Source organism: Boleophthalmus pectinirostris, unplaced genomic scaffold (assembly GCF_026225935.1).
Source record: "Boleophthalmus pectinirostris isolate CB_2022bp ecotype Guang Dong unplaced genomic scaffold, ASM2622593v1 HiC_scaffold_20, whole genome shotgun sequence".
Lineage (NCBI taxonomy): Eukaryota > Metazoa > Chordata > Actinopteri > Gobiiformes > Gobiidae > Boleophthalmus > Boleophthalmus pectinirostris.
The window spans coordinates 24,049,791-24,077,723 of NW_026571153.1; the positions used below are offsets into that span (position 1 = coordinate 24,049,791).

Genomic DNA, 27,933 nt, shown 5'->3' on the forward strand with positions numbered 1-27,933 from the left:
TGAAATGTTAATATCACAAGGATTGCAGTTTGAAAATATTCAGCTATAAGTAATGTGAAATTCCTGAGTCAGCATATTGTTGTTTCAGATTTGCCCCAGGCCCATTTGTGGATCTCTGAGCAGCCAGCCCCCCTTCGCCTCGTCTCCTGCCAATGTTTGGGGTCTTGTTCTGGGATCTTTTGAATGAGCCGTGGGACGTGGAGGGGGAGGGGTGGTCTAGTCTCAGAAAGAGTAGAGATTTAAGCCATTTGGTAAACATTCCTTCAGGAGTAGAGCACAAAATCGCTCAAATCCAACTCAGCAATTTTTACATTCAAATACCAGCCTTTTCTGATCAGCCTCTAGATGCAGGACTCATTGGAGATGTTGTTACTTCACCTGAAATGTTCCACAGTATGGCATTAAAATTATCTATCTTGAATGTATTGAAGGGCCCATACCCAAATTTTCCCACGTGTTTGAGCAAACCTTGTTTTGCCCTAGTACAAATATATTGTATTAAGCAGCTCTTGAGGTCAAAGTATGTCCGCTGTGTGCTGGATCTTTATATCTAGCTGTTTTATTGTCCGATTATCAAGAAGTGCAAAACTCTGTTCATGGAGGATTGTGAAAGCCACTTATAAAATTGCAGTGAATAATGAGGATGCTCAGAATAAATGGTTAATTTTTAATATGTTGTGTTATGCACTTGTAGAGTGGAATCCATGAAATTTTTGCCAAAGTTTGCCATACGGCGGAACATTCTAGGCAAAGAAATATCAACATCAGACAGGTAACAAGCAGTCAGCAAACCCTCTACCACAAAAGTGCACCTTGAATCGGGGTAGTTTGTATGCAAGATCAGTAGTATTGGTCATTTCAGTTATAAATCAATGGAATGAATTACGGGTGGGCGATATCTCGATATTTTTAATATATCGAGATTTTTAAAAAACTCGATATGAATTCTGACATATCGTATATATCGATATAATGCTTATATTCAATTTTGATTTCGCCGCTTCGCTTGTTTGTCTTCTCTGTCGTCGCCCGCGCGCCGCCGCCTCCCTGATTTTGTTCGCTCATGTCTCATTCACTCGTCACTATCGCCGTGAACGCCGAAAGTTGCTGCCAGTGAAAAGCTTCAAGCACCACAAAACTTTTCCACCATTTACAGCCAAGGCCATCAGCAGCACATTTCATATTCCACCGAGTCGTGTCCTTTAGTCCAAAAGAAGTTGAACCGCATGAGCGGCACGTGGAGTGCGCTGTTTATGCAAATTAGCCATGCGCTTTTTAAGTTTCGTTTCTGTAAAACGTAAACAAGTCTGCAAAGCTGCAAAAAAAAAATAAAAAATTAATTAACACTATAATCTCAAACGGGCTGATGTGGCTCTTGAGTCGTTATGCTATATATCTTATAAAGTATAGTAATGTAAATTCTATTTATGCAGAAGATTTTAATTAATAATCTGTTGCAGTGTAACTTGTACAAAAGTGTTTGGAAACGTTGGGTTTGATCTGCAGTGGATTGTGGGATTAAACCTCAGAGCTCCTTACTGCTGGATAGGAACATGAATCTATTGAAATAAGGAACATCCTGAGCTTCTTCTGCTAAAGGAGCTCATGGTTATGGTTTGGATAACAGAGTTAATGCAAAGATGAGCTTGTGTTGAGTTGTTTTATTTATGAATGAAACAAAGGAAATATGTTTTATTTCTTTTATTTAACAGTTAAATTAATATTTATGTAATTAGGATTTTTTTGTAATCTTAAATGTTCCTATATGAACTGCCGACCTCTTACACTTTAATTTAAAAAAAAAGGACCTTGTGGAATTTGGCATATTTGTTTTTGCAGTTTTCCGTTTTAGGGGGTTATTTTTTCCTGTACAGATATCGAGATATATATCGTATATCGAGATATAGCAAAATATATCGAGATATATTTTTTGATCCATATCGCCCAGCCCTAGAATGAATTATCCAGAAATTAGACCTGTCATGATAATTACTACTTTTATCAACTTATCGTTCAGAGTATGAAAGCCGAAACAATATTTTTTTGGGGTCAGTATTTATCGTGTGTACATTTTCATTACTGTCGTGTTGATTTTTTTTGGCAATACAATAATATTTAAGCCATAGAAGGTTGAATTATGAACTTCTATGACTCATTACAGATGCAAACTAAGTAATAAAATGTTTCATTCTGCTATTTATTTAGCTCATGTATTTTTGTTTAAAATACTGTACATTTAGGATATGCAATACAATACAATATTATTGTTTTTTGTCTATATTTACTTCAGCAATATGTCACACTTTAAAAGTGCTTTGTGTAACTTCTTTCATGAAGGGTGGTGGATCCTTGATGGTGCCTTATTTTGTCCATGGAGATGCGACTGCATTGTCTGGAGTGTGTCACAGTATGGCATTAAACCATTCTATAATCATGGAGACCAAACCAGGCCAGGTTACAGGTCAGATTTGTGGAGTGGCAAGCCCAATCACAGTCAGAATTTTTCCAGGTATTTTTGAAATAATATTTCGGTTTAATAAACCAGCAGCAATTGAATAACTGTAAGGTAGATGTGTTTAATGTTGTATTGTGGAACATTCCAGGCAGAGCAATGACATTTTCATAGAAATAAGAAGGTGACAGAACCCTGATCGAAAAGTTACATAGTGCAGCTTTAAAATTTGTTATTGTGACAGGACTACCAGAAATGCTTTTGAATAGAAAGTAGTCATTTTAAGTGTTTATGAGTTTTCCACATAGATTATGCAGTTCCTAAATTACCATGCCTGGAATAGTGCATGATGGGAGCAGTGCAGTGGACCAGAAGCGTGTGTGTGTTTATGTTGCTCCACAGAAATCCATGTAAACAGTTTTGGCGTTTGTCTTTGTAAAAAACGTGGGAATTCATTTTCTTTTCTCTTTTTGACTTTTTGACTATGAACATTATTATGATTAGGGTTGCAAATAGGTGGACAATCTTTAGAGATATAAAATGGTTCAAGGACTTACAAAACATCATATTTTTGCTCATATTATATTTCTGGTGATTTTCTGAAGTTCTTACATATTTCAGCTAGGCCTGTCACAAATTTTGCATTGTGATATATTGCTACAGAGAATTATTGTGATAAACAATAGTACTGAAACAACCTTATGCCACTGACACAAAGCTAATTTTTATCTCTTTTATGTCTCATTAAAAAGCCTGACTTGCAACATATAAGTGGCAGAATGAACAAATAATAGCCATTAGGGATGCAATGATATTTGATATAATATCGAATTGTTCGATACCGGGGTCATGAGTCAATACACGTGTTTGTCCGATACGCACCGTGTGCGCTCTGTTGTCATTTATTTTGGGCCAAAAGGAAAACAGTTATTACAGCTTCCTCCACAGATACAGCAAGAAAACTGCTTCATAGGGACCATAGAGTCAGCAGAAATATTCTAACAAAGGTGAATTTTATCTTTCAGTCACTTTTTATTTTACGTTGTTAGACCCAGGAGTGACAAAGATATTAACTTTTAAATACTTTAGAATCGCTTTTGGCTTTACATCAGCTTTAATCAAATACGCTCGTATACACACCCTCGACGTGGCTCACGTCACACTTAACTCAGAAAACAGTCTGTTGAGACATTTTTGTAATATAACTTAATTTTAGTGTTCAGAAAGAAGATGGTAGAGCACAGTGTGTGTAAAAAAAAAAAAAAAGGCAGGGCAGTGTGGAGCTACTGTCTGTCTCTGCTGCTGCTGGAGACGAGGCAGAGCAGCACTGACACAGCAACCTGTGTGAATGCAGTGACAGGAGAGACCGACTCAGAAGGAAAAGAAAAGAAATCATCATCAAAAAAGGAAAAGCCTGGTAGTGTAGCTCCCCTAGCAATCTATATTAAGATAGACTGGCTATATTATAAAATATAAAATAGCCTGAGAAAGCTCTGTTGTTCTTTTCACTGAAAATTCTGAGCTGTAAATCATTGAACTAAAACACTTCACATATAAACTATGTAATGTATTGTATGTAACATATGTATTGTTTTATAAATATCATGTTATTATATTATACTCACTAGCAGAAAAAAATTTGATTAGATTTTTCTTTTTCTGCTTGTTAAAACATTGAAATTGAATTAATGTCGTGACCCCTGTATCAAGATACATATCGAATCGTGGGAATACAGTATTGCTGCTGTATTAGCCATAGCAGACGTATCTGATCATCAACATTTCAGCTCTATATTATCAGTTTTATCCTTTTAAAGGTATACTATGAAACTTTTCTGGTCTGCTGCCTGATTGTCTCCATGGAGATGCTGACTCAGCTCAGCTCAGTTGGTAGAGGATTTGTCCACTGATTTGACAGTTAGCAGTACAAATCCCGCTCTCGACGTGAACCTCATTGGTTGAGCGGACAGATCCACTGACCCATGGTTTGATGGTGCGATTTCAGCTCCCACAGATGAATATTGTCATTGTGTCCTTGGGCAAGACAGTTAACCCACCTCACCTCCAGTCTGCGTGCACTGGTGTGTGTGTGAATGGGCGAGTGGCTCCTTGATGTAAAAGCGCTTTGAGTGCCTTTAAGTTGAAAAAGCACTATATGAAAATGTGACTATTTACCATTGCATAGCGATTCACAGTATGGCAATTAATATATGTGTTTTTATAGAGACAAGCAGATAACACCAGACCAAGTTGGAGGTCAGATCTGTGGAGAGGCGACATCGGTCATTTCTTAAAGCAAAGGAAAGTGTAATGCATTCCAGGTATAGCCATAAGATAAATAGACAGATAGATACTTTATTGAACCCAAATGAAATTCAAAATATATCATAACATCTTCATGGAAACACACATGTGGCAGAACCCAACCTGAAATGTTACACAGTGCTCCTTTTAAATTAGTTTTGAGTACATCTTTGCCTTGTTCTCCCATTCTTTAACTTTTCAACAGCTCTGCCCAGCCTCTGATTCACTTCACAGACTTCTAATTAATATGGAGGACACATTTGGTTCAGTTTTTCATGTGGAGAAGTTCACTCTGTAATTTCTCGGCTTGTGGATTCCGAAGACCTTATTAAGAATTAGTTTGTGGCTTGAATTTGGTGATTTATTGCTGTCAGTTGGTTTGAGTGCTGATGACTTTTCCATGAGATCCTAAAGTTGCATCAGGACTTTGCACTCTACATATATGAGATGTCTTTGTATGACTTCGCTGAACTGCCCCCCGTTTGCCCCTCTGGAGCATTGTACAGAATCTCACAACTAAACGTAGGAGGGTTTGAATAGGTCCCAGGAGAGATTGCTAAAATACTCAAAACAGACGGATAAAATCTCCTCAGGCATGTTTTTGATGAGGGGACAACTTTAAAACATTGCATGAAGTAAAAAAAAAAAAGAAGAAAAACCCCAAAACAATTTAGCATAATACCCTCTCGTTAACCTTGTCACCAGTTTATAGAAACATACCTGTTGTTGTGTTGTGAGTCTAGCCACCAATGAATCTGAGTTCAGATTGGTCTGTATCAAACCAAGTATCGCTGCTCACGAGGAAAAACAATCACAGAGGACTGAAAAACTCTGTCAATCTAAGATGAGATAAATGTGATTTTTTTTTTTTTTTTTTTTCAAAATGATGGGTGACCAATGAGCTCCTTCATTTTGTATGTGTCACTGAAATAAACAAATCTGATTGGATGATCGTGTTTGGTTCAGACTCAAGACGAGAGTGTAGACCAGACTGATATCCCTCTGTGTAAAAAATACAGAGATATTCGCCTGAACTTCCAATAAAAAAACTCTAGCTTGGCTTCAAATTAAAACTATTGCTAATGTTCCCCACATGACTGCCCCCTGTTCATCGATATGAAAGGTTCACTGTTTTTCTGAATCACTGAGGTTGTATTGAGTCTTAACAGTAGATCTGCTCTTGTGTCGTGGTGTTGATTTTTAACTTGAATTACATGGAAAAGGAAAGGCCCGCTGCAGCCCCTGAAGAGATGAGTTCTGCTGATCCAGATGTTAATATCAGACCAAACTGCAGCAGAATGTGAAAAACTAGGGATGGGCCACTATGTATTTATTTTTCTCTGTCAATACAATATTTGTAGTTACTGAAATTTATAGCAAGGACATTATGTTTTAAGTTATAGTTAAGTTCACTAATAATTTTTGTCAAATTAACAACAAAATGTATTGATCTGGGATAGTGGGAAAATCATTTGTTGCGTTCGGCAGCTTTACAGAAAGACAAACATAGATTGTATAAAGAAGTAGACTGAGCGATTGTGACGTCACCCATAGCATTCGGCACCCATAGCATGAAGCTCACCAAGGACAGCAGTTACAGGGGCAAAGTTGGCTTTAAACAACTGCAATCTCTTTTTATCGTGAGATGTGTTGTTGGTAAAAATAAATAAATCAGTTGTAAACATTTTCCTTGTTTTCAATCAAGGAAAGTGACATCACACAAAAAAATTCTATAGTGATTTAAAATACTCTACAATCCCCACAATAAATATTCACACCCAAAAATGCTTGTCCCATTTCGAACATATTGAATGATATATTAAGTATCGTATTAAGTAAGTGACAGGCCTAAAATACAATGCAATGATCCATGGGTGCCATAGATGATAACTAAATAGCAAACAAAAGCACAATATGTCTTGGTATGGCGAGGTATAGTTCTGCATTGACTCAACGCACACTGCCACAGTCGCCGTTGTTTTTGATTTATGGGTCTGTGTCGAGGTCTATGCGCTGTGAAGTAATTCACCTCCACTACACTGTGGGCTAGGATTTATGTCCATTCATATATATATATATATATATGGTTTAAGCCTATGACCTGCAGATGTATAATTTCTGTAAAATGTAAACAAATGTGCACATTAAAACACATTATATTATTATGTATATTGAAAGAAAGGAAAGCGGAGTACAGGAAATGTCTGTAGAGCAGTGCTAGAGAGGACCAATCACAGCCCTTATTGTCTGCGCCGCTTCCCCTGCTGTCTGCGTCGTTTCGACACAGCTAGAAAATTTCTGAGGTGCACATTGGTTGACAGATGCTCTGCGTAGGGGGTTCACATTGACGCAGACTCTCTGTGATGTGACACAGATTATTTGACGCTGGATCGTAAATTGGCCATCAGCGGTGGGACGAGGTTCAATTTCCACAATACGAGGCAAGACATGAGATTGGATCTACGAGAAAGAGTCAAGAGAGTTCTATGACAGACATGTCAATCTCAGGCCCGGGGGCCAAATTTGGCTTGTGATATAATTATATTTGGCCCGCGAGATCATATCAAGTATGTATTAGAGGTGGCCCGTGAGCTACAGATAGAGACAGTATTCATTTAAAATGTTGTTTATTATTTTATATTATGCTTATTCTGGATTCAATGTTTAAGCAAAACTGTTATTAAACATTTATTTTAATAAGAAAAGGTTTAACATTACATATCTCAAAAGAAGAGAAAACATGCAGATGTTGTTGAAATTTTTCAATACATATTTAGTTTGGCCCATGACTTAGTCCCAGTTTTTTATTTTGGCCCTCTGAATTTGAGTTTGACACCCCTGCTCTATAATAACTAAATTGTGCAATCCAATTCCCAATTTTGGCCTCACCGTTTTTGATTTACTTTATTTCATATTTTTGCTGTCATTGTAGCACTGCTGTTTGGGACTACAGCTTCTCCAAAAATGTAACTCATCAGTACTTATCTCCATTTTTGTATCCAATCCAAACGTAAAAACGTAAAAAAAAAAAAAAAAAAATCTCACAAGTTTATTTTCAGCATGTGTGCACAATCTCATGGCAATTTGGTCTCGCGTGATCTTGTACCACGAGATCTTGTCCCATCCTTTTAACTACCACATCTTGAACCTCTGGCTTTTCCTTGTGTAGTCCATCATTGCACGGTTATATTTGTTTACATGTTTGGAGCCTGTTCCAGCGGAGCTCAAACCGAAGAATGTGCCACAGTTTTTCACACACATTTTTCCAAAGCACTGGTGGTTTGTGATGACAGTTTCAGGTCCAGCTTCAGTTATAAAGAGTCTTCTGTTTGGAAAATCACAGGATAACTGCTCACGAGGATAAAACTACAACTCCTGATAAGTTCTTACAGCTACAAATCAAAGCACAGGATGAGGTAATAAGAGCTGTATCTGATTTTTTTGCACCTTTAAATGGACTGCAGTGGTCCAAAGTTATTCCTCAGACACCAGAGCAGAGTTTATCATCACAATAAAGCTTACAACAAGTAGCATGCTAACAATGCACTTCCCAATTGGCCTGATTGTACAGTGAAAATGCTGAGAAAATGCTTTGTAAAATTAATAGATTATTTTTTACTGTTTCAATTTTTTTCTTATTTGGGAGCTTTTAACCGTGTGGGGTGGTTGTTTGGGTTTAGCTTGAGGCTGAAGATGGACAAGAGATGGGCTCACAGATAACAGATCAGAGATTCAAGAGGTCACAAACTTTACCCAATGAGAAGGCCTGGCTCAGATTTCATTTCACAACACTCACTCCAGCGTGGCATTACAAATTCAACAGTTTAGTTAGTGTCTACGTAAAACAAGAGGAAAATTCACATAAAAGAAATCTCAAGACTCAAGAAATGCATTACGTGTCTGCAATTTATAACAATTGGATTGGAAAAAAAGGTGAAGTGCCGTTCAATTACAACCATAGACTGTATGTAAATGGATATAGCTAACATCCTAGCCGCTGCGTTCAAAAGAGAAACTGAGTATGGGGCACTTCTGGCTCCTTCGATCCTTGTTTCTAGTTGACTTTACATAAAAACATTACCATCCCCTCTCTGTAACTGCTACTGTAAAGCTTGTCATTTTGGTCTTAAAATGTTCGTATTAACCTGCTGTACATAATCCTGGGGTTTTTATTTCACCATTATCTGTAAAAAAAAAAATCCTATTCCTAATATGGGGCCTGGCTTCAGAATCTCTATAACTGCTAGCCTCATGAGCTTCATTTGACTGGAGCCGAACGCTGTGGCTGACGTCACACTCACTTAGCCAACTCCTTTATATTTATCTTGTCTTATTCTGCATAAAAGCTGCTAACCCTGTAGTTTAGATCTGCACATGTTCTGAAATGTGATTCTTGTATTAGCTTGTCAGTTCAGATTTCAGTCTTTTTGTCAGTTCTTATAGACACGTTTAAGATGTGAACTTTGAACAGAATCCTATTATTAAAAAAAAATAAATATATATATATATATATATATATATATATATATATATATATATATATGTATATATATGTATATATATATAAAATCTTATCACAGTTTTGTAAGAAAAATTGCACTTCGATATTTCTCCCAAATCATACAGCTCTAATATCTCAGCCCTTATATCTTGCAGTAATTCATGTAAAAAATGGCACAGAGTGTTTCAGTGTCATCTCATAGTATAAATAAACAAAAGTGAAATTATTTTTCACAACAGCTTTAAAAAGTGTTGCTATTATTTAACCCCAAAGTCGTGATGTTGTCAGTTGAAAAGTTAGCGATGTTAGAGTGATGGCAGCCTAGACACATGGACAAACAGCTTCTCCACTGTCAGCGTTTTGATCAAAAAGCTTCAAAAAGCCCCAATACGATGTGGTGCTTTAAACCACCATGAAAACCATAACCACAATAAAATAACCCATGTTTAACCCCATCTGTCAAATAAGGATAAAGGAGACAGTTTAAGCTTAGAACTGCACGTGGACTTTGGTTTGGTGTATGGTGGGCAAGGGCCGCACAATTTTAAAAAACAAATCAATCAAAAAAAAAAAAAAAAACCTAAAAGGGGCATTAAATGTGTATATGACAGATTAGACTACAGATTTCACTAAAACCTTGTTAACGTTAGTAGAATTCTTGCCGTGTTTTGTCTGTTTTTTAAATTTTGGTGAGATTTATAACTGTACTTCCGGATTGGACACTAGTGGCAGGTGTATTAGAGGTGATTCCATAACTGTTACCTAGCAACTATAATGTAACTAAGGGCCTAAACTTGTCTAAATTGCACAATAGTTACGATTTAGATTAATAAAATAAAACAAAATAAAAAGCTACACTTTATTTTATAAAATGAATGTTTAAACTGGTCTCAACCACAGGTACAACAATAATCTATGAAAATACAGGATATTTTTAAGTTTAGTTTTAAGTTTTTATGCAGAAAATTTTTAGTCTCTGCTGTTTGCTAATTTTGTGTCCATTCAACTTTTAAATTCAATTGATTAAAGGTCCTATATTACACCATTTTGACTCTTGTGAGCTTTAAACCATTTTATAGTGTTGGTACTTCATCAAAAACATCAGTGGAGCACTTTCTGTATTACCACATGACAACACAAAGTGGAACAGACTATTTTCAGTTTGAGATAAGAACTCAGCCTAAATATGCAGGATTTGTGCATGAATGAAACAAAACACAACTCCAGATATATTTTTGTTAAAAAATCAACTTAACAAAGATCAGATAGTAGCGTAATCTTGCAACCTCACTGTCATTTTATTAGCTTTAATCAAAAGAAGAAGTTTGGAGCGTTGAGGAATAATCCGATCTTTAAAATTTTATCCCAGTGTAACGGTTCTCATAAAAATAGCTGAACAGAAGCGTAGGCTAAAAATGAAAGGGTGAAATGTCTCGAATTTGAGGAGTTGTATAATGAACAATGCAGTCTTTTGTCCTGGGTCTGGGAGGTCAGGAGAGGAGGGAGAGTGGACCAGGACTCTTGGTGCATGCTCGGAGTTAATGTTTGGCCCAGATGAAGTGATAGACTGTGACTATATGACTTTGATGGATCATTTTGGACCGACGCTGCCCCCTACAGGCTGACGACCTCTGACCTTTGCCTTTGTCGGTGCAGCCCCACCGGATCTAATGACTTCCATATTCTCGAACAAGAGAAGGTTAGCTGGCGTGCATGTTAGCAGGTGTTCCTTTACGGCTGCAAGATAAATCACACTCAATTTGAAATCGCCGTTTGACTGGACGCAATTAGCAAAACGCAAAGACTAATTTTCTCCACAAACAACCAAATCTTATTCTGTATTAAACTTCAAATTCTGTAGTTTACACTTGTTCAAACATGTTCTGAAGTGTGATTCTTGCATTAGTCTGCCACTTCATTTTTTGTCTTGTTCAAGGGCACATATTACACTGTTTTCTGATCTTTTTTATAATGTCGTTTCCTTGTTTTAACACACAAATCCTGCATATTTAGGCTGAGTTTTACTCTCAGACTGAAAACACCCTGTTCCACCTTGTGATGTCTTGTAATACAGGAATTGCTCCTCTGTTTTTGAACTCCATACACCTTCACTAGAATCATTTGGATGATTTCAGCCCTGGAATTGAACTTAAAGGTTGTATGGAGGATTTTTTTTTGGTTTTTTTTTTTTGTTTCAAGTTGTCAATGATAGCATTATAGAGGTGCAGTAGCCTTGTAATTATGATGACCAAAAAAAAGAGAATAAAAATTCATCAACTCTGGACGTGGTGGGGCCAGCTAAACATTTGCCAATAGATAACGACACTGCCTCGTTATCTGTTAGCTGACAGGCTGTCAATCAATCTCCCTACGTTTCTAGCGTAACTGACTTGCCTGCGCGCCGCCGGTACGTGGTTTACGTACGCCTGTCACGCAGTCCACAGACGCAAGATGCACAGACGCTGTTTACTCCACCAACGCAACAGTTCTTAGCGGCTTTTTTTGACCTATATCTTCCTCGCAGTTAGCACAAAGTTTGTTGCAATGGCAGACAACAATCCAGGAGCAGTTAGCCGCAAAAGAAAGTCCGTTTTTTGAGGTCGCTGAAAGAAGAAGACAAGGGGAAAAGCAGCGAAGCCAAACTAAGGTGATTCTTGAAGATTCATTCCAGCGATGGCGCGACTGAAGCAGACGCAGGGTCTAAAGACTGACGCATTGGTCGCCAAATTACTCCTGGACAGGTCACTTCTGCTTATTATGAAAACGTACTTTATTTCCAAGAGCTAGTCAAACGTTTTTCAGGACACGAAAGCGATATCCTATGTCTGAAAACGTAATTTTCAAGGCAAAGAAAGAGTCCGCTTGCTGCTGCGTGTTGTAGCTAGTTCATTCGCACGGAATCTCCGCGCACCCTTCTCTGCATCCCTTTCCTGCTCCTGTCCCCGCTGCCCGTTCCGCTCTTCCCCCTGCTCCTCACTTCTCCGGGCACGGAATCTCCGCACACCGCTCCCCTCTCCTCTCTCCTCTCTCCCTGCTCCCTGCTCCGCTCTTCTCCCTGCTCCTCACTTCTCGTCCGCGAACGAAATGTCCGCACACCCGCTCCCCCCGCTCCTCACTTCTCCGCCTTGCCTAACCAACACTGTAGTTAGTTGTTTACAAGTCATGTGCAGCTCACCGGCTGTAAACAAACCTGTTTCTGGCGTAAAGAGGAGGCGGGAGAAGGCGTTTCTACGTAGGGAGCTGTAGGGGAGGGGGGGTGGTTTCACGCATGCGCAACATTTGAAAAAGGACAGTCGCTGGATTTCTCGTTCCTTGGAAAATCCTCTATACAACCTTTAACTAAAGGTGAAAGGTAGCTGTTAAATTGAAACTACCATTACATGACGTCACAGGGTGGAGTAGAGCATTTTGAACTTTGGAGGTGTAGAAAGGCTAATGATAAAGAATGAACATGTGTGAATGAAACAAAGCAGAACTGTTTTTGAGGAGGTAACAACATTATAACATAGCTTAAAGCTCTCAAGAGTAAATTTTGCGTAATATGTGCCCTTTTAAAATGTAAACTTTTAACAAAATCTTACATTAATAAAACATGAATCACAAATCTAATCTCAGTCACATTGTCCAGGCAAAGCATCTCCATGGAGACGAGCAGGTGGCAGACCCTTCACCAGAAATGTTATGCAGATATTATTCTGTCAGAACACCAAAGAAGTCATGAGGGTGATTTTTAATTAGATTTAAAATATGCATTCTCTTTGTGGGAGTGCTAACAGTGAAAATACACAAATGTGGAGGTCATATATGAACCACAAAACTTAAATAATCATCTAAAATCTGTGGAAAAATAAACAAAACATGCCCTTCATTCAGAGCTGAAGGCGAAGTGAAGTGATGAAAGTCAAATACTTCCACAGGTTTTAATAAAGAGAAACTTGTTCAACCAAAGATGGAACTGAGCTTGTGTTTATAAGATTATTAGAAAAGGACCACCTGTGAAGAGGGGTCAGAAAGTAGGTCTTCCACATTAATCTCAATTGAATCGAAACTGCAATTTAAATGGACGCAATTAGCAAATCGCAAAGACTGCAAGTTTTGAAGTACCGCAATTTCCTCCACAGACCACACAATCTCTTGTCTTATTCTGCATAAAATCTGCGAACCCTGCAGTTTGCATCAGGAGAAACATGTTCTGAAAATGTTTTTAATGTCTGAGAGTCAGGAAGTGCACTGTTAGCATGCTAGTTGTTGTTAGCAGTACTGTGATGACAAACACTGTAAATTCTGTTTTCTGTGTAAAGCTGCTGTAACCTTGTTGTTTGGACCTCTACAAACATGTTCTGAAACGTCCCTGTTAGGAATGTAACAATAACCGAAATATCGTGATATCGTATCGTCAAAGTTCTCACAATAATATTGTGGGCCATCACAATATATTGAATTACACGTCTCTTTGCTTAAATTAAGAGTTTATGCTGCAGCAAAAGATAAAAAAAAAGACAAAGGGAACTACATAGACCATGATCCTTTGTTCCATTTCAGTGCAGAGTACAAGAAATAACTATTCTAAGCACTTTTAAGTCTTAGTTCTTTGGAGTAAGTCTTGTCAAGGCATTTTAAGAGGAAAAAGTAGCATAATCACAGTTTCACAAAATATCGCAATAAATAGCGCGATTATTTGGATATTGTTACATCCCTAATCGTGAACCTCCCCACCATATCATGAGCTTTCCCACGATATTGCAATAAATATCGTTCCATGAGGTTCATACCATGACTATATCGTATCGTGAGACTTGGATATCGTTACACCCCTAGTCCCTGTGTGTCAGATGCCCTCCCTATGTCTCCATGAGGTCTTGTGCTGTGTAAAAACTTGTAGTTCAGACCTTTACAAACATGTTCTGAAATGGGTGGGATTCTTGGATTCGTTTATCAGTTCATATTTCAGTCTTCTCTAAGATATAAAAATTCCGGGAAGTATTTAAAATATGAACAGAATCCTATCAAAACATTTGAATGGTATTTGCAACGCTTGGCAGAAAAAATCACAATTATAATATATTTTCAAACTACTTCTAATGCAGGGCTATTAAAGTTTCTACAAGGCATAGTTATCCCATAACATAGCATTTATTTTGTGCGCAGTCTAAGCCTATAATCAGACAGACATCAGTGGACTGGGCCTGGTGCAGAAATACCAGCAGAGAATAGTTTGTTTTGGAGCCTGAGCCGAAAGTCAAAGGAGGCTCTGTCCAACTGTGCCAGCAGTAAATACAGCAAGGAAGTGTAAGAGATTCCTCCTCCTAGGGCTGGACCGTTTGGGGAAAAATATCTGATACTGATTTTTAGGGCTGTAGGCGACTAATCGGTTGAAAGTTTGATATAAACGGCTGTTTTCCGCCACTGTTACACGCCTACTCCTTTTGAGCATTGCGGCAGCACTTTTCTGTAGTATTTATTTCAAAACAAATTTCTATGTTACACTGTGTAACCAGTTGCTCAAATAAAATATACGGTAATTAAATGAAATGGGACAACAATCAGCAGTGAGCAGTGAGTGAGCTGAATATTGGTATTTTTTTGGTATGCATTTGTAAAACGGATTAAACTTACTCACAAGTAAGATTAAACTTACTCACAAGTTTCATCTGTCTTTATATAAATACATTGTTTCCTAGTACTTTTTAATGCATAAATAGTTGTTTTTGCATGACCTCCCCGTGCAGGTGTAGTGAGTGCAGTTTGGGCAGAGTTACATAATAGTTTTGAGAGCTTTTGCCACCCCACTTTTTAGTCGACTAATCAATCGGCAGGACGTTTAGTTGATTACAGACCTAGTGATTTTGTGATTGCATTGTGAATGGGGTTCGGTTCAAAGTTTAAATTTTAAACGCGAATCACATTTCAAATCATATTTATACAGATCTAAACTACAGGGATAGCTGTTTTTCATAAGTTTGAAAAAAAAAGTAAAAAAAAAAAATTGTCATTGTGCTAATTGTGTCCTTTCAAATTGCAATTACTCTTGCAGTCCTACATGCCCGATGCATTATACCCCCAAACCTGAAGCAGAGGAGAGAGGAGGAGGAGGAGAGAGGAGGTGAAGAAGTTTCCACCAAAGTACTGAATTTACTGCATCAGTGTCAGCGACCCAGAGGTCGAAGAATAGAGCTGTATTTTGACTGCCCTTAGCAACTGTTTCCAAATTGTCTCACGGCTCCATCTTTGGGACCTGGACATTGAGAAGAGCCTGAGGCCAGTTTGGAGTTGGGGTGCTTGCTCCTGCCCCCCTTCAGTCCTGAGAGAGGGTGGAAGATGTAGAAGATGTAGAAGATGTAGAAGATGTAGAAGATGTAGAAGATGTAGAAGAGGTAGAAGAGGTAGAAGATGTAGAAGATGTAGAAGATGTAGAAGAGGTAGAAGAGGTAGAAGAGGTAGAAGAGGTAGAAGAGGTAGAAGAGGTAGAAGAGGTAGAAGAGGTAGAAGAGAGGGTGAGGGGAGAGTCTGTGAAACTAAACATGTTTTCCACAACTTATTTTCGTTAAGTGTTTTATAAAGTAAGCCGGCTGTAACCAATTTTGGGGATTCCCTTGTTTTTTCAGGATTTAAGACTGAACGCCAACTTTCCTTGCAGTGAGATTGCACAGAGAGGTGCAGAAATATTTACACTGCAACTCAGTCAAAGGTCTCAGTGTAGTTTCACAGGAGGACTGGTCAGGAAGGGTCAGCAGATCTGTGTCAGGGCAGTTTGAGGAGACGAAGAGCCAAAAGTGTCCCTCTCCTATGTCCTGCAGAGATGGGGAGGAAAGAGGAAGCTGGAAAATAAGGTGTTGGGGCAGAGAGAGAGAGAGAGAGAGAGAGAGACGAAGTGAGACATAGAGAGAGGGGGGCCACACAGCAGGGGGCAGTGCAGATCCTGGAGCTGTGATCTGTCTGAACCATGATGACTTATTTTAGAGAGGGGCTATTATGCGAAAAGCTTTCTATCCTGTTATAATATTGTTCTTTCACTGAAAACATGAAGAGGTTTTAGATGTCATCCATGCATGTTTGAATATTTTAGCATTCTCTCCCAAACCTATATACTGTTAGCTGTAAGATTCTGTGTAATGATCCACCCACAAGCCCAAGTCACCCATGCTCCCACACAACAATTCTTCATAAATATACAAAAGCATGATACAAAACTGTACACAAAAACTTGAAAACCTGTGCAGTAGTTTCATTAGTGATAGCACTCTGAAGGAGGATTAACTTAACGCAGGGAGCAAAGTAAGGGGAGACTCAGAGCATCAAAAAACAAAAATTAAACTTATACAGATGTTAATATGTTTTTGGCAATATAGCATTTTCAGTCTATAACTTCTGGGGTTCTTGCAAACTGTCAAGTGTATTCAGATTCCTGATCTAGACATTGGAGAGAAATGAAATTGAGCGAAGACACTAGGTGGAGCCAGCCTGGCTACCACAAAAAGTATGTTAAAATATCACAATAATATCACATTACATAACGTAGTTCTCAAATGTCATATTGTGCATCCCTAGACTAAATTATGATTGCGGTATTAGTTTTGGTGGTTCATATCTCAGGATTTGTGTCAATTTTCCTGGATGCGTTTAAAATGTCAGCTTCATAAATCGCAAATAATCACAAAGCTTGTCGGAAAATGTGTGAATCATTTGAGTCTTTCAAACAGCTACAGACTCTAGTGTGCACGCTCTGTCCCCATGTACAGGCTTCGTCCTCGTGCACGCGCTCTGTTCTCGTGCACATTCTCTGTCCTCGTGCACATGCTCCGTCCTCGTGCACGTGCTCCATCCTCGTGCACACGCTCCGTCCTCGTGCGACTCAGGGACAGCAGTTTAACTTTAACCCAGTTTTCACATGACACAGACACAGCGCTGATCCTTCTCGTGATCCTGGACCTCTTCACTAAACAGATCAGCCACTGTTTCCATCTTATCTCCCCCTCTCTAGTCTCTTTCCTCCTCTCCTCCTCTCTTCTTTCCTCTTTCTCTCCTCCTCTCCTCACCCCTCTCTTCACCTCTCTCCTCTCCTCACCTCTCCTCCTCTTCTCTACTCCTCTCCACTGAACAAATCAGCCTCTCCTCTCTCCTCCTCAGCCTCTCCTTCTCTCCTCCTCTTTCCTCCTCTCCTCCTCATCCTCTCTCCTCCTCCTGGACTTCTTTACTAAACAAATCAGCCACTGTTTCCCTCTTTTCCTTCTATGTTTCTCCTATAATATTTCTTCCTCTCCTCTATCCTCTCCTCTCTTCTTCACTTAACAAATCACCCAGTTTCCCTCTTTATCTCTTCATCTCTAACTTCTCTTCTCTTTCCTCCCTTCCTCCTGTCTTCTTCTCATCCATCTCTCCTCCTCTCTCTTTCTTCTCTCTTCCTCTCTCCACATCTCTCCTCTTTCTCCTCCTCCTTTCTTCAGTCTCTCCTCTTCTCTCCTTCTCTTCTCCTTCTCACCTCTTCTCCTCTTCTTTTTGGAGTTGCACATGTGCGTTAAAACGGCATCAAATACTTTTACATCTCCACAAAAAAACAAGGAGCCATCTTTTCCCCGACTGCCGAAATAAGTTTGGATTCTCCCATGAGTCTGTGGTGGAGGCTACATGTGGAGGCTACATCTGTACGCTAATGTTTTTTAACATTCCCAGATCTGGTCTATCCCAAAGTAGTGATTTTCCCAGGCACGACCTTTGCTAATGTCAGGTTTGAATGTTTAGCTCTGCCTGCTAGCTAACAGATGTGTTGTTTTAGCCGTTGCTACATCTCCTGCTGTTTTTATAGATGTTTGCGATGCTAATAAGCTAAACATGTTTTCCACGACTAATTTTCATGATGTGTTTTCATAAGAAAAGCCCAGTTTTATGAACTGTTATATGTCAACAACCTGCTGCAACCACTTACGGGGATTCCCATGTTTTCAGTTATCAATATTTAAGACTAAACGCCCATTTTACTTAAAAATCTGAATCAGAAATGCAATTATATTTGTGATTTATGTTTTAATAGAACTGTAGTAAGATTTTGATGTTAAATTTAAAGATGCACTGCGTAACCTTTCTGGTTTTCTGTTTGCCTTCATGGAGATATTGCCTGGAATGTTCCACAGTATGGCATTATACTTATTTATCTCTGTGAAGGCAGCAGGGCCAAGTTTCTTGTCAGATCTGTGGAGACGCAAGCCCGCTCACAGTAAGAATGCAAGTTTTTAGGTCAGTGAAACACATGTTATTGAGTAAATGCAAGATGGTTATGTTCAATGCCATGACAAACAGGTGGTAGAATCTCCACCAGAAAAGTTACACAGTGCACCTTTTAATAAACACGACTTCTCTGTGTCTGTATTGTTTATAAAAATTGGACCTTACATCCCATTCATTTATGTTATAATTTGGTGTTTTTATTCTCAATTATCCAATCAGAAAGCAGAATGAGCCTCACGAGTCTCTCATTTGGGTTGCCAGTTTCAATGCGGAATGTGTTTAAACTAGAGCCCGACCGATATGGATTTTGCTGTGGCCGATATGAAACCGATATAATGGAAGTTGGAGCTGTCGATAGCCGATATAATCGCTGATATATTTAGTGATGTAAAAATTCACTGTAAATGTTGAATTGTTTAAAAAACTTAGGTTTGGCTCTGGTGGATTTTAAATTGGGTTTATTTAGGCAACATTTATTGTTATTCTGCCTCTTTACATCATATTTACAGACAGTAGGTTGACTTAATGGCATTTTTGCATCACATTCTAGACACTAGTGATGGGTATTCCAGTTCTTTTTAGAGAACCGGCTCTTTTGGCTCGGCTCACTAAAAGCTGCTGGTTCTTTTGGCTCCCAAGTGGCTCTTCAGATTGTTTTGTTGCAAGCAGGACTAAAGCACGTCTAAAGCAGGACTGAATCAGGACTGAACCAGGTCTAAACCAGGACTGAAAAAGGACTAAACCGGGACTTATTTATTTTATGCTAAACTACAGTCAAATATGCTCGTTTTTTTTTTTTTTTTTTTTTTTTTTTTTTAATCCTACGTACACGCAAATTTCTCAAAGTTTCGTTTTTAGCCGCTGCCGCTGTCAAACCACGAATCTGCACGTGGCGTGAAGAGAAAAAAGTGAGAGAAAGAGAAAACACGGCTCCCAATAAGGATCAGTCTCCCGTCGTTCCCTTTAAAGAGCCGGTTCTAAGAGTGATTTCCTTCGCGACGGACCCATAACTAGTAAAGAAAGTAGCGCTTTAGCCGTAAATACGTGCGCGCCACGGTAATTAATTATATGTGCAAATGTCATAATTCACACCTCTATTCACAGCTCATTTACATATCAGTGCAGGTCCAGTAGCAAATATACGGCCAATATAGTCACTTTAGAACAGACCAATAGAAAACAGTCTGTTTATGTGCGGGAGCTACAGCAGCTAACCCATAACAAATGACAAAAACTAGCTTCAGAGTCGACATATTTCCAACACTCACCGCTCATACAGGCTCCTCCTCACATTACAAATCTGCACTAATAAATGTCCTTTTAATCCAGACTCAAACCGATTGTCCGTAAAAAGAATATAATCTCAGTGTTTGGATGTGTGTCTGCAGGTGTAAACAAACACACGTGAGTGACGCGACTCTGTGGTGTGTTCAGGGACAGTACGGACACACAGAGACAAATGACTCCGTAGATAAATACTGATGTGGAGCCACATATTAGGACATTTATCTGTCTGTAAATTGGATTAAATGAACAGAATGTAGAGAGTCTAAGCTTTATAACGAGGTATAACATGCCCACGTGAAATATCGGCCCCTATCAGCAAGCATATCGGCCGATAGCCGATATGCCTAAAGTTGCCCATATCAGCCGATAATATCGGCCAACCGATATGTATCGGTCGGGCTCTAGTTTAAACCAAAAATTACACTTTGATCTGAATCCTCTCTACCTGACCTGTGCTCAGTGCTGTATAACTATAACTATAGCGATTCAAGAATGTTGTGATCACATGAACACAACCTACTAACAACCTACTATCTCTCCAAAGACTGAAATCTGAACTGATAAACTAACACAAGAATCACATTTCAGAACATGTTTGTACAGATGTAAACTGCAGGGTTAGCAGTTTTTATGGAGAGTCGGACAGAATATCTTATTGTTTGTGGAGGAAATTATGGTGCTTCAAAGTGCAACCTTTGCCATTTGCTATTTGTGTCCATTTGCACTTAATCTCACAGCCCAATCTCCAGTATTTCTGTTGATTAAAGACGCCCTTGTTGTGCGGTCGTCCGGTGACTGCCAGGTGTTGACGACCTCGGGGATTCCCATGTTTTAAATGCCATGAATTTGCCTGAGTAAAAGTCTAAATTTAACGGGGTGTGTGAGAACGTAGCACATAGAGGCTTCATTATTCTCAGCGCCTTCACTGACCTCACCCATGTCTGGAGCTGCTGCAGCAAAATGGCACCAAACAAAACACCAGAAACAACTGGGTCAGACTCCAGGGAGAGAGGGAAAGTATACAGAGGAGAGAGAGAGGTGGTCATGTTGGATGGTTTACTGAATAAACCATGCAACATCCAACAACAACAACAACAACTTACTTAAATCTGGCCTTTACAGTTTTATAAAAGGCATTACAATCACTACTGAGTTGTGTATTTTGCCAGAGCCTTAATCTGCAGATAGAGGACACATACAAGTTTGTCTCATTCTCAGTATATGGACAGACCTCATGTGAAAGCTCAGAACCTCCAGAATTCCCTCCCTGAGCTGCAGAGGCTGCACTAGCACCGATTCATGTTTGGGTGCAGGTGCTGGGGGTTTAGGTAGAGACCATTCAGATCAGAGAGAGACATTTTAGGTTTAAACACCCTGGATTTAAGCATTGAATATGGCAATTCATGTGAGGCTCACTCTGCTTTCTGACTGGATAATTGTCTTGAGAACTAAAACACCAAATTAATTTATAACATAAATAATTTGGCCATCATCTCCATTGTTTGTGTAATTTAGAATAAATCAGCATTACTATTATCAGTAAAAGCTATATTTGATTTGAACGTGTTTACCTTTTATTTGGTGACACAGACACACATGTTTATGGAATTTAAAATCAAATCCTTAAAAAAAATCTGTTTCCTTGTATTTTCTGGTGTTACTATTTGTAGTTCACAAACTTCCACAAAACTCCTCCACATTCTAAAAAATACCCCAGGAATGTGCTCACTCCTCTGGTTTCACTACTGTTTGACCCAACCTCCGGTTTAACATATTCCTGTGGACTGATTATTATGGTCTGTTTTTGGGATATGCACTTTGAACACTGTTGCCATGGGTTACCAGACAGAGTTGCAAAAATGTGACAGAAAATGGGGTTCAAAGCAGCACACTGACATAAGGACAGCCAGCCCTGACTGAGGTCTTTATCATCAGAGGCTAAGCCCTGGTAATACACATATGCAGCTAATAATGGAACTGAACTGGCCTTTTATTACCAGACTACAACCAGACTGAAATCAGAGCGGTCAGATATGAGAAAAAGATGCAATATTCAATGACTCTTTTGTACTGCGATTATGATATTGTGATATTTTAAAGGGCCTATATTATGCTATTTCCTGATCTCTGTTATAATGTTCTCTCATCAAAAACATACCTGAAGTGTTGTTTTGTTTTATTCACACTTTTAAGTAAACCTTTATTATTAGTCTGTTTACATCTCAAGTTCTGTTCTGTTCCACATTGTGATGTCATGAAGCAAGAGTTTTCAAGTTCAGCTCAGGGCACTTCCTGTATTTTATATTATTCTGTTTAAGAGAACTCCGCCTAAATATGCAGGGTTTTTGTGTTAAACATGGGTGAATGAAACAAAACGCAACTTTAAGTAAAACCAAAGTAATTATAAAAATATATATATATGTGTGTGTGTGTGTGTGTGTGTGTATATGTATATGTATATATACACACAATTAAAGTGAAAAAATCTTAAGCTCTTATTTTGACCCTGTTTTGTCCCTGTGTTTCAGATTGAAGCTGGGGGGAAGGCAGCGCTGTGTCAGAGGCTCCGAGTGGGAGACGAGCTCATCACCATAAACGGGACAGTTCTCTACGGCAGCAGACAGGAGGCGCTCATCCTCATCAAAGGCTCTTATAGAGTCCTCAAGCTCACCGTGCGTAGGTAAGACTCAGCTGTGCGTCATTATCGAGGCTGGTGCTCAAAACAACAAAATTAGATTTTATTCTAAAGGTGCATTGTGGAACTTTTCAGCTGGAGGGTCCGTCAAATGCATTTCTTCATGGAGATGTTTTTGCTTTGCCTAGAATGTTTCATAGTATGATATTAAACCTTTCTATCATCATGGAGACGAAAGGCCGCCACACACTACAGGAGAAATTGCTCGATTTTGGCTGTGATTTGCTTCTTTCAGATTTCAGGGAGGCATGACCCGACTGTTCTCGCATTATTTTGACACCACTGCACTGCGTGTTTGGTGTCAGTGTGACTCCGAGCTGCTCTGTCAGATCATAACCACCAAACATCAACAACGCTACAGTAACAGCCAATAAAACAGAGCGCTAGGGACAGAGGAGTGACAAACACAAAGGAGCAAGATACAAACTCGGGATATAACGAGATATTGAGAAGACTTTATTACTCATCTCTTGTTATGTTGTATAAACTTAAGTTAAACTGCAGCATCTCATCCACATTATCCATAGAATTTATCCTCTGCAAATAATGACATCCAGTTTACAAAATAGAGCTGTGACTCCAGTTTCAGGCATTCTTTAAAAGTAAAAAGACAAGAGTAGGTCCTCACGTGTGTCAGCGCACGGAAGGTGAAGCTGCAGATTAGCGATATTGACTCTACTTCCTGTACTTTATTGCCAGTCTTTTATGCTTTAAAAATTATGTATCTGAAGTAGTGCACCACATTTCACGCATAATAATAACACAGTTTTGACTTGTACCTAAACTAGAAGTGCAGTGCTCTGATCTTTTAACAGTCTTAAAGCGAGTTGTTTTACTGTAGACAGGGAACAGCTGATGCGTTCCTGCTCACAACTTTATACCCTATTGTGCGCAGCCATATCCCGCAGCAGTCTTTGCGATTGGAGATTTAAAGTCTCATAAGATTCTCCTCGTGTCTGTGGTGTGTGCTTTTTGTTGCACATTTAAATATTGTTTAAGACTGAAAAAGTTACAGGACAGATCTGAAAGGCAACCTCTCTCACTGTCAAAATGCCTGTTTTATTGGGTATCTTTGAGCTATAAAAGTGAATACATGTAAGGTAGAGCTGTTTAATGTCATACTGTGGAACGTTCCAGGCAGTTCAATGACATATCCATAGAAACAAGCAGGTGACGGACCCTCACACAAAAAGTTACATAGTGCACCTTTAAGCGGCACAGGATAATATAGAAATTTATCTTAACTGGTTCTTGCTTAGGGTTTTTTCAGGCACCAGTACTGAACCACCTTTTCCTGTATAGAATAACATATATGATAAATCATGTTCTTTAAATACATTGAAATAACTCCTTGTCAATGCCTGGTTCAACAACACTAACCAGGCACAAAAGTACTGCACTGGTATTTTTAAATTGTACTGTTCTTCACTCATTTTTACACTCATTTACACTATAGTTTGAACCCATCTAAATTGTCTTTGATTGATTCTCTCAAAAGCTAAGCATAATTTTCAACATCCATCTTTTGAAATCATCTGAGGAGTTTTGACCCTTTGACACATGCGCTTTTTGTCAAATAATAGACCCAAATCAGAGACAGAGAAAATAAAGTCCTGTGTATCATCAGAGTTTACAGATAAAGCGGGCTGCACAGGAAGTCACCTTTTGACCCCCAGGTGTCAGACCAGGAAGCTGATAAGTCCCGCCTCTGCACCAGCACTGACATTTTAAACAAAAACAGATAAACTATGAATTTATGGACTTCCTGTACACATGTTGTCCTGGTACATTTGACCTGTGTGTGACCTTGTGTATTCTTGTGTTTGACAAATTGTGGATGAAAATATGGACAATAAACAATAATACTGAAACTACTTTATACCACTGACACAATGACCATAAAGCAGGATTATCACGTTAAACTGAGAATTTGTCACAATTGAATCTTTACCAAACATAGTACGATTGCTTCCAGTAATGTTCTGTTCAACACTTTTCTCGCGCTGTGCTAATTTACCAGAGTCTCACACCACGCTGTCAAAAGGCCGTCCACTCTCGGGTCATTCATAAAAACAGTGTTTATAGACGAGGTGCTAACTACAACTGGCTCCAGACGAAGGGCTTTTTTCCACTGTTAAAATGACACTGTGGAACCAGCCAAGAATACAGCATTCTACTGTACCACACTGACACACAGGGACCTGTACCACTGCTCTGCTATTAACTAACTATTAATGGAATTTTAATAGAACTAATCAATGATCAGCTTGGTTCCTCTTAAATGGTGAGGTTTATAGCCAGTCCTGTGTCAATAAACCATGAGTTTTGAAGCAGACCAGAAGAAAATGCCTCAATTGTTTGTGTAATAAAAATATACGTAGGCTGGGACAAGACCTAATATTGCATTATCCAGTCCAAAATTTAAACATGGAAATGAAATCTCACAAGAAAAATGTTCTCATGTGTGCACAATACTGTGGCAATTTTATCTTGTCATCTTATTATTATTTGTGCTGCTGATGACATGGACCTGAGTGCAGTGTTTCGTTTCTGTTAATGTTTTATACTGGAATGACATTCAATGAAATTCTAATTCTGATTCTTATTCTGATCGTGAATCTTGTGACACAAGATCTTGTCCCATCCCTGGAGATGCTTAATTAGCATACCCTTACCTGAAAAGTTACACAATGCTCCTTTAATAGCCTTTTCCATTTTTCTAAAAATCTAATTGGATTGAAAATTGTGATTAATCTATACTAATGACTGCCCTGTGTTGTCCTGTACATAAATTAAGTTTTTGACATATGTGAATCATGCATATAATGCATGCATGCAAAAAAAAAAAAAAAGATATTTGGATTAGGAATGAGTTGGGGTTGCTGCCAAAAGTCTAAAATGAACTAGCTTCATATTAACACAAAAATACAATACAACAAGCGTTTTATTCTCATGTAATCCAGACACAGGACCACAGTGATGTGACTGACAGAAATCCAAGAGCTCTCCCGCCCCCCAAATAAAGTTAGTATTCCTTTTTATAGTGCCATTGAGCTGTCAGTCAAATTAAGTGTTCATGTGGTGTCTGTGGTTTGGGGCCTGCTCAGACGTCATTCCACTGGGGCAAAGTAAACATAATTTTGGTGTTTAACAGTGTTTTCACATAGGATCATGGAGTTAGGTCATATGGCACATTACGTCTGTTTATTTACCATTTTAAAGCCAAAACGTGTTAAAACCTGGTTTGGTAGCGGGTGGACCATTCGCCAATTTTTTTGTTAATTTATCAACTTAACTTAATTTGGTAATAATCAGGTACACTTACTTTTTGAAGAAATTGTCGTTGCCAGTTTCAAACCCCATACTTTTACTTCTAATAATTCTGTGATATATTGTAGTGTAACAGTATTCTTCAGTAAAGGTTTTGGGTCCTCTTCTCAATGTGAGTAAATCTACAAGTGACAAAAACTTTATGTTGGCAATATAAAATGATTTCAACATTTGTGTTTGCACTTCTCCTTTTAGATTTTACATTTTTATGGTCTAACTATAAATTGTAAATCAGACTTTTGCTCTTACTTTGGTATTTTTTTGTCAGTACTTTTTCCTTCTACTTGACCATTATAATTTTAACAGTACATAACACTTATTTGAATACCTAATTTTTCTTTTTACCAAATTCTGGCATTCAGAACGCACACTTGGATGTTCAGATGATTGACAGGATTAGCCAATCAAAACAAATATGGTTGCTTACGAGGAAAAAAATGAAAGGAAGAAAACATCACAGGGCACTGAAAAACATGGCAGATTTCTGTAGAAGCACTTAGCACCAAACTCTTAATCTGAGGAGAGAGAAATGTGATTTTGTTCAAAATGATGTTTAACCCATGAGCTTCTTCGTTTCACATGCATCAATGAAATAAACAAATTTGACTGAATGGTCGTGTTTGAGCCTAGTAACAGAAGGAGTGGTAACCAGATGGATTTCCCTCTGTATACAAACCAGAGTCTCATGTCTCTCCTCGTCCTCCAAGACGAGACGAGACACGAGACTGAGTGCATGAGAGACAAGATGAGATTTTGAAAGATAATAAATAAATTGTTCAATCCAGTTCACATTTTTGGCCTAACATTTTTTTTCAGTTTATTTGATTTAATACTTTTGTTGTTGTTATAGCGCTTTGTTTTGAAACTACAGCTCTCAAGTGCTAGTGAGTTACACATCCTTAACTTTTTATTGTCCAAACCAAATGGAACACATGGAAAGAAAATTTCACAACATAATTTTTCTCTTGCGGCAATTTTGTCTCGTGAGATCCTGTGGCATCCTTTGTCATTTATGATTTCTATATTGTTTCTATTTTGAACATCTGTCTCCATTTTATAGCTTTGTAAACTGGCATGACATTTATAAATTGCTTGGGCACAGGTTTGGGAATAGTCATTGGTCATTACTGCATTGCCACTTTAAATACTGACTCATTGTTGACTGAAGCAGAACATCGTGTATGAATGCGACTAAATAAGCAGTTCCTTAATCTGTGCTTCCTTAAATAGCCTGAAATACCTTTACCATGACGTGAATCCAGTTAATATTAAAGGTATGGGCTACTTTATCTCCCTCAGAAAGTTAATTTAGCACTGCATTCTACATACACACACGTATTCAGTATCTATGGGAAAGCCCCTCTCACTCAGACACATACCAGACACTGACACAGCATTCCTCAGATCATTGGAGCATAAGGTCCACTTTAAGGCTCAAATATTCAGTGCAAATGTCCAGTTTATTCAGAAATGTAATTATTTTGCTTATAGTGTGAGCCCTAGCCAGTTTTCCCAAGTTGATTACATTGTACTTTGTCATTAAATATCTAAAAAGTAAATTCACAAATGTTTAACTTGATCATTTCTATTATTGACTAGACCCAAGAACTCACTGTTTTATAACAAAAAATCTGCACTTATACCATTTTAATTTTAGGTGCCCATCTGTAGGAAAGGCACTGTGTAACTTTTCTGTTTGTGAGTCCGTCAGATACTTTTCTCCATGGAGATTAGAGTTGGGTATCTTTCAGAAGTTGTCGATACGATACATACCTCGATACATAAGCCACAATACGATAAATATCTCAATACAGTGAGCTTATGATTCAGTACAATATATTTCAAATCGATTAGATGTGGTTCAATAAAAAAATCAAGGCTAAATCACAGCTGTGATTCTAAAAGTCTTTGTTAAATCACTTCTTGTGGAAAATTAATATGAAATTTTAGTCATCAAAACTGTGAAAATGTCAAATGTGTTGCTTAAACAAGTTTCCTTCCTCTGAACAAGCAACAAAACTGTAGCATTGTAACAAAATAATTTAGTAAAACATACCAAAAATACTCTTGGTGATTATATCGATACAGACCACGATATCGCTACTGTATCATCTCTGTATCAGGTATTAAACCTTTCTATCT

General features: G+C 38.4%; 1 protein-coding gene across 1 annotated transcript in view; it reads left to right on the forward strand.

The window, feature by feature from the left end:
• Positions 1–27,933, forward strand: part of LOC129409745 (protein Shroom4-like) — an 83,926-nt gene that overhangs the window by 6,510 nt on the left and 49,483 nt on the right. Inside the window, exon 2 of the mRNA XM_055156292.1 lies at positions 22,295–22,446. Within this exon, the coding sequence (XP_055012267.1) occupies positions 22,295–22,446 (152 nt within the window). The remainder of the gene's footprint in view (positions 1–22,294; positions 22,447–27,933) is intronic.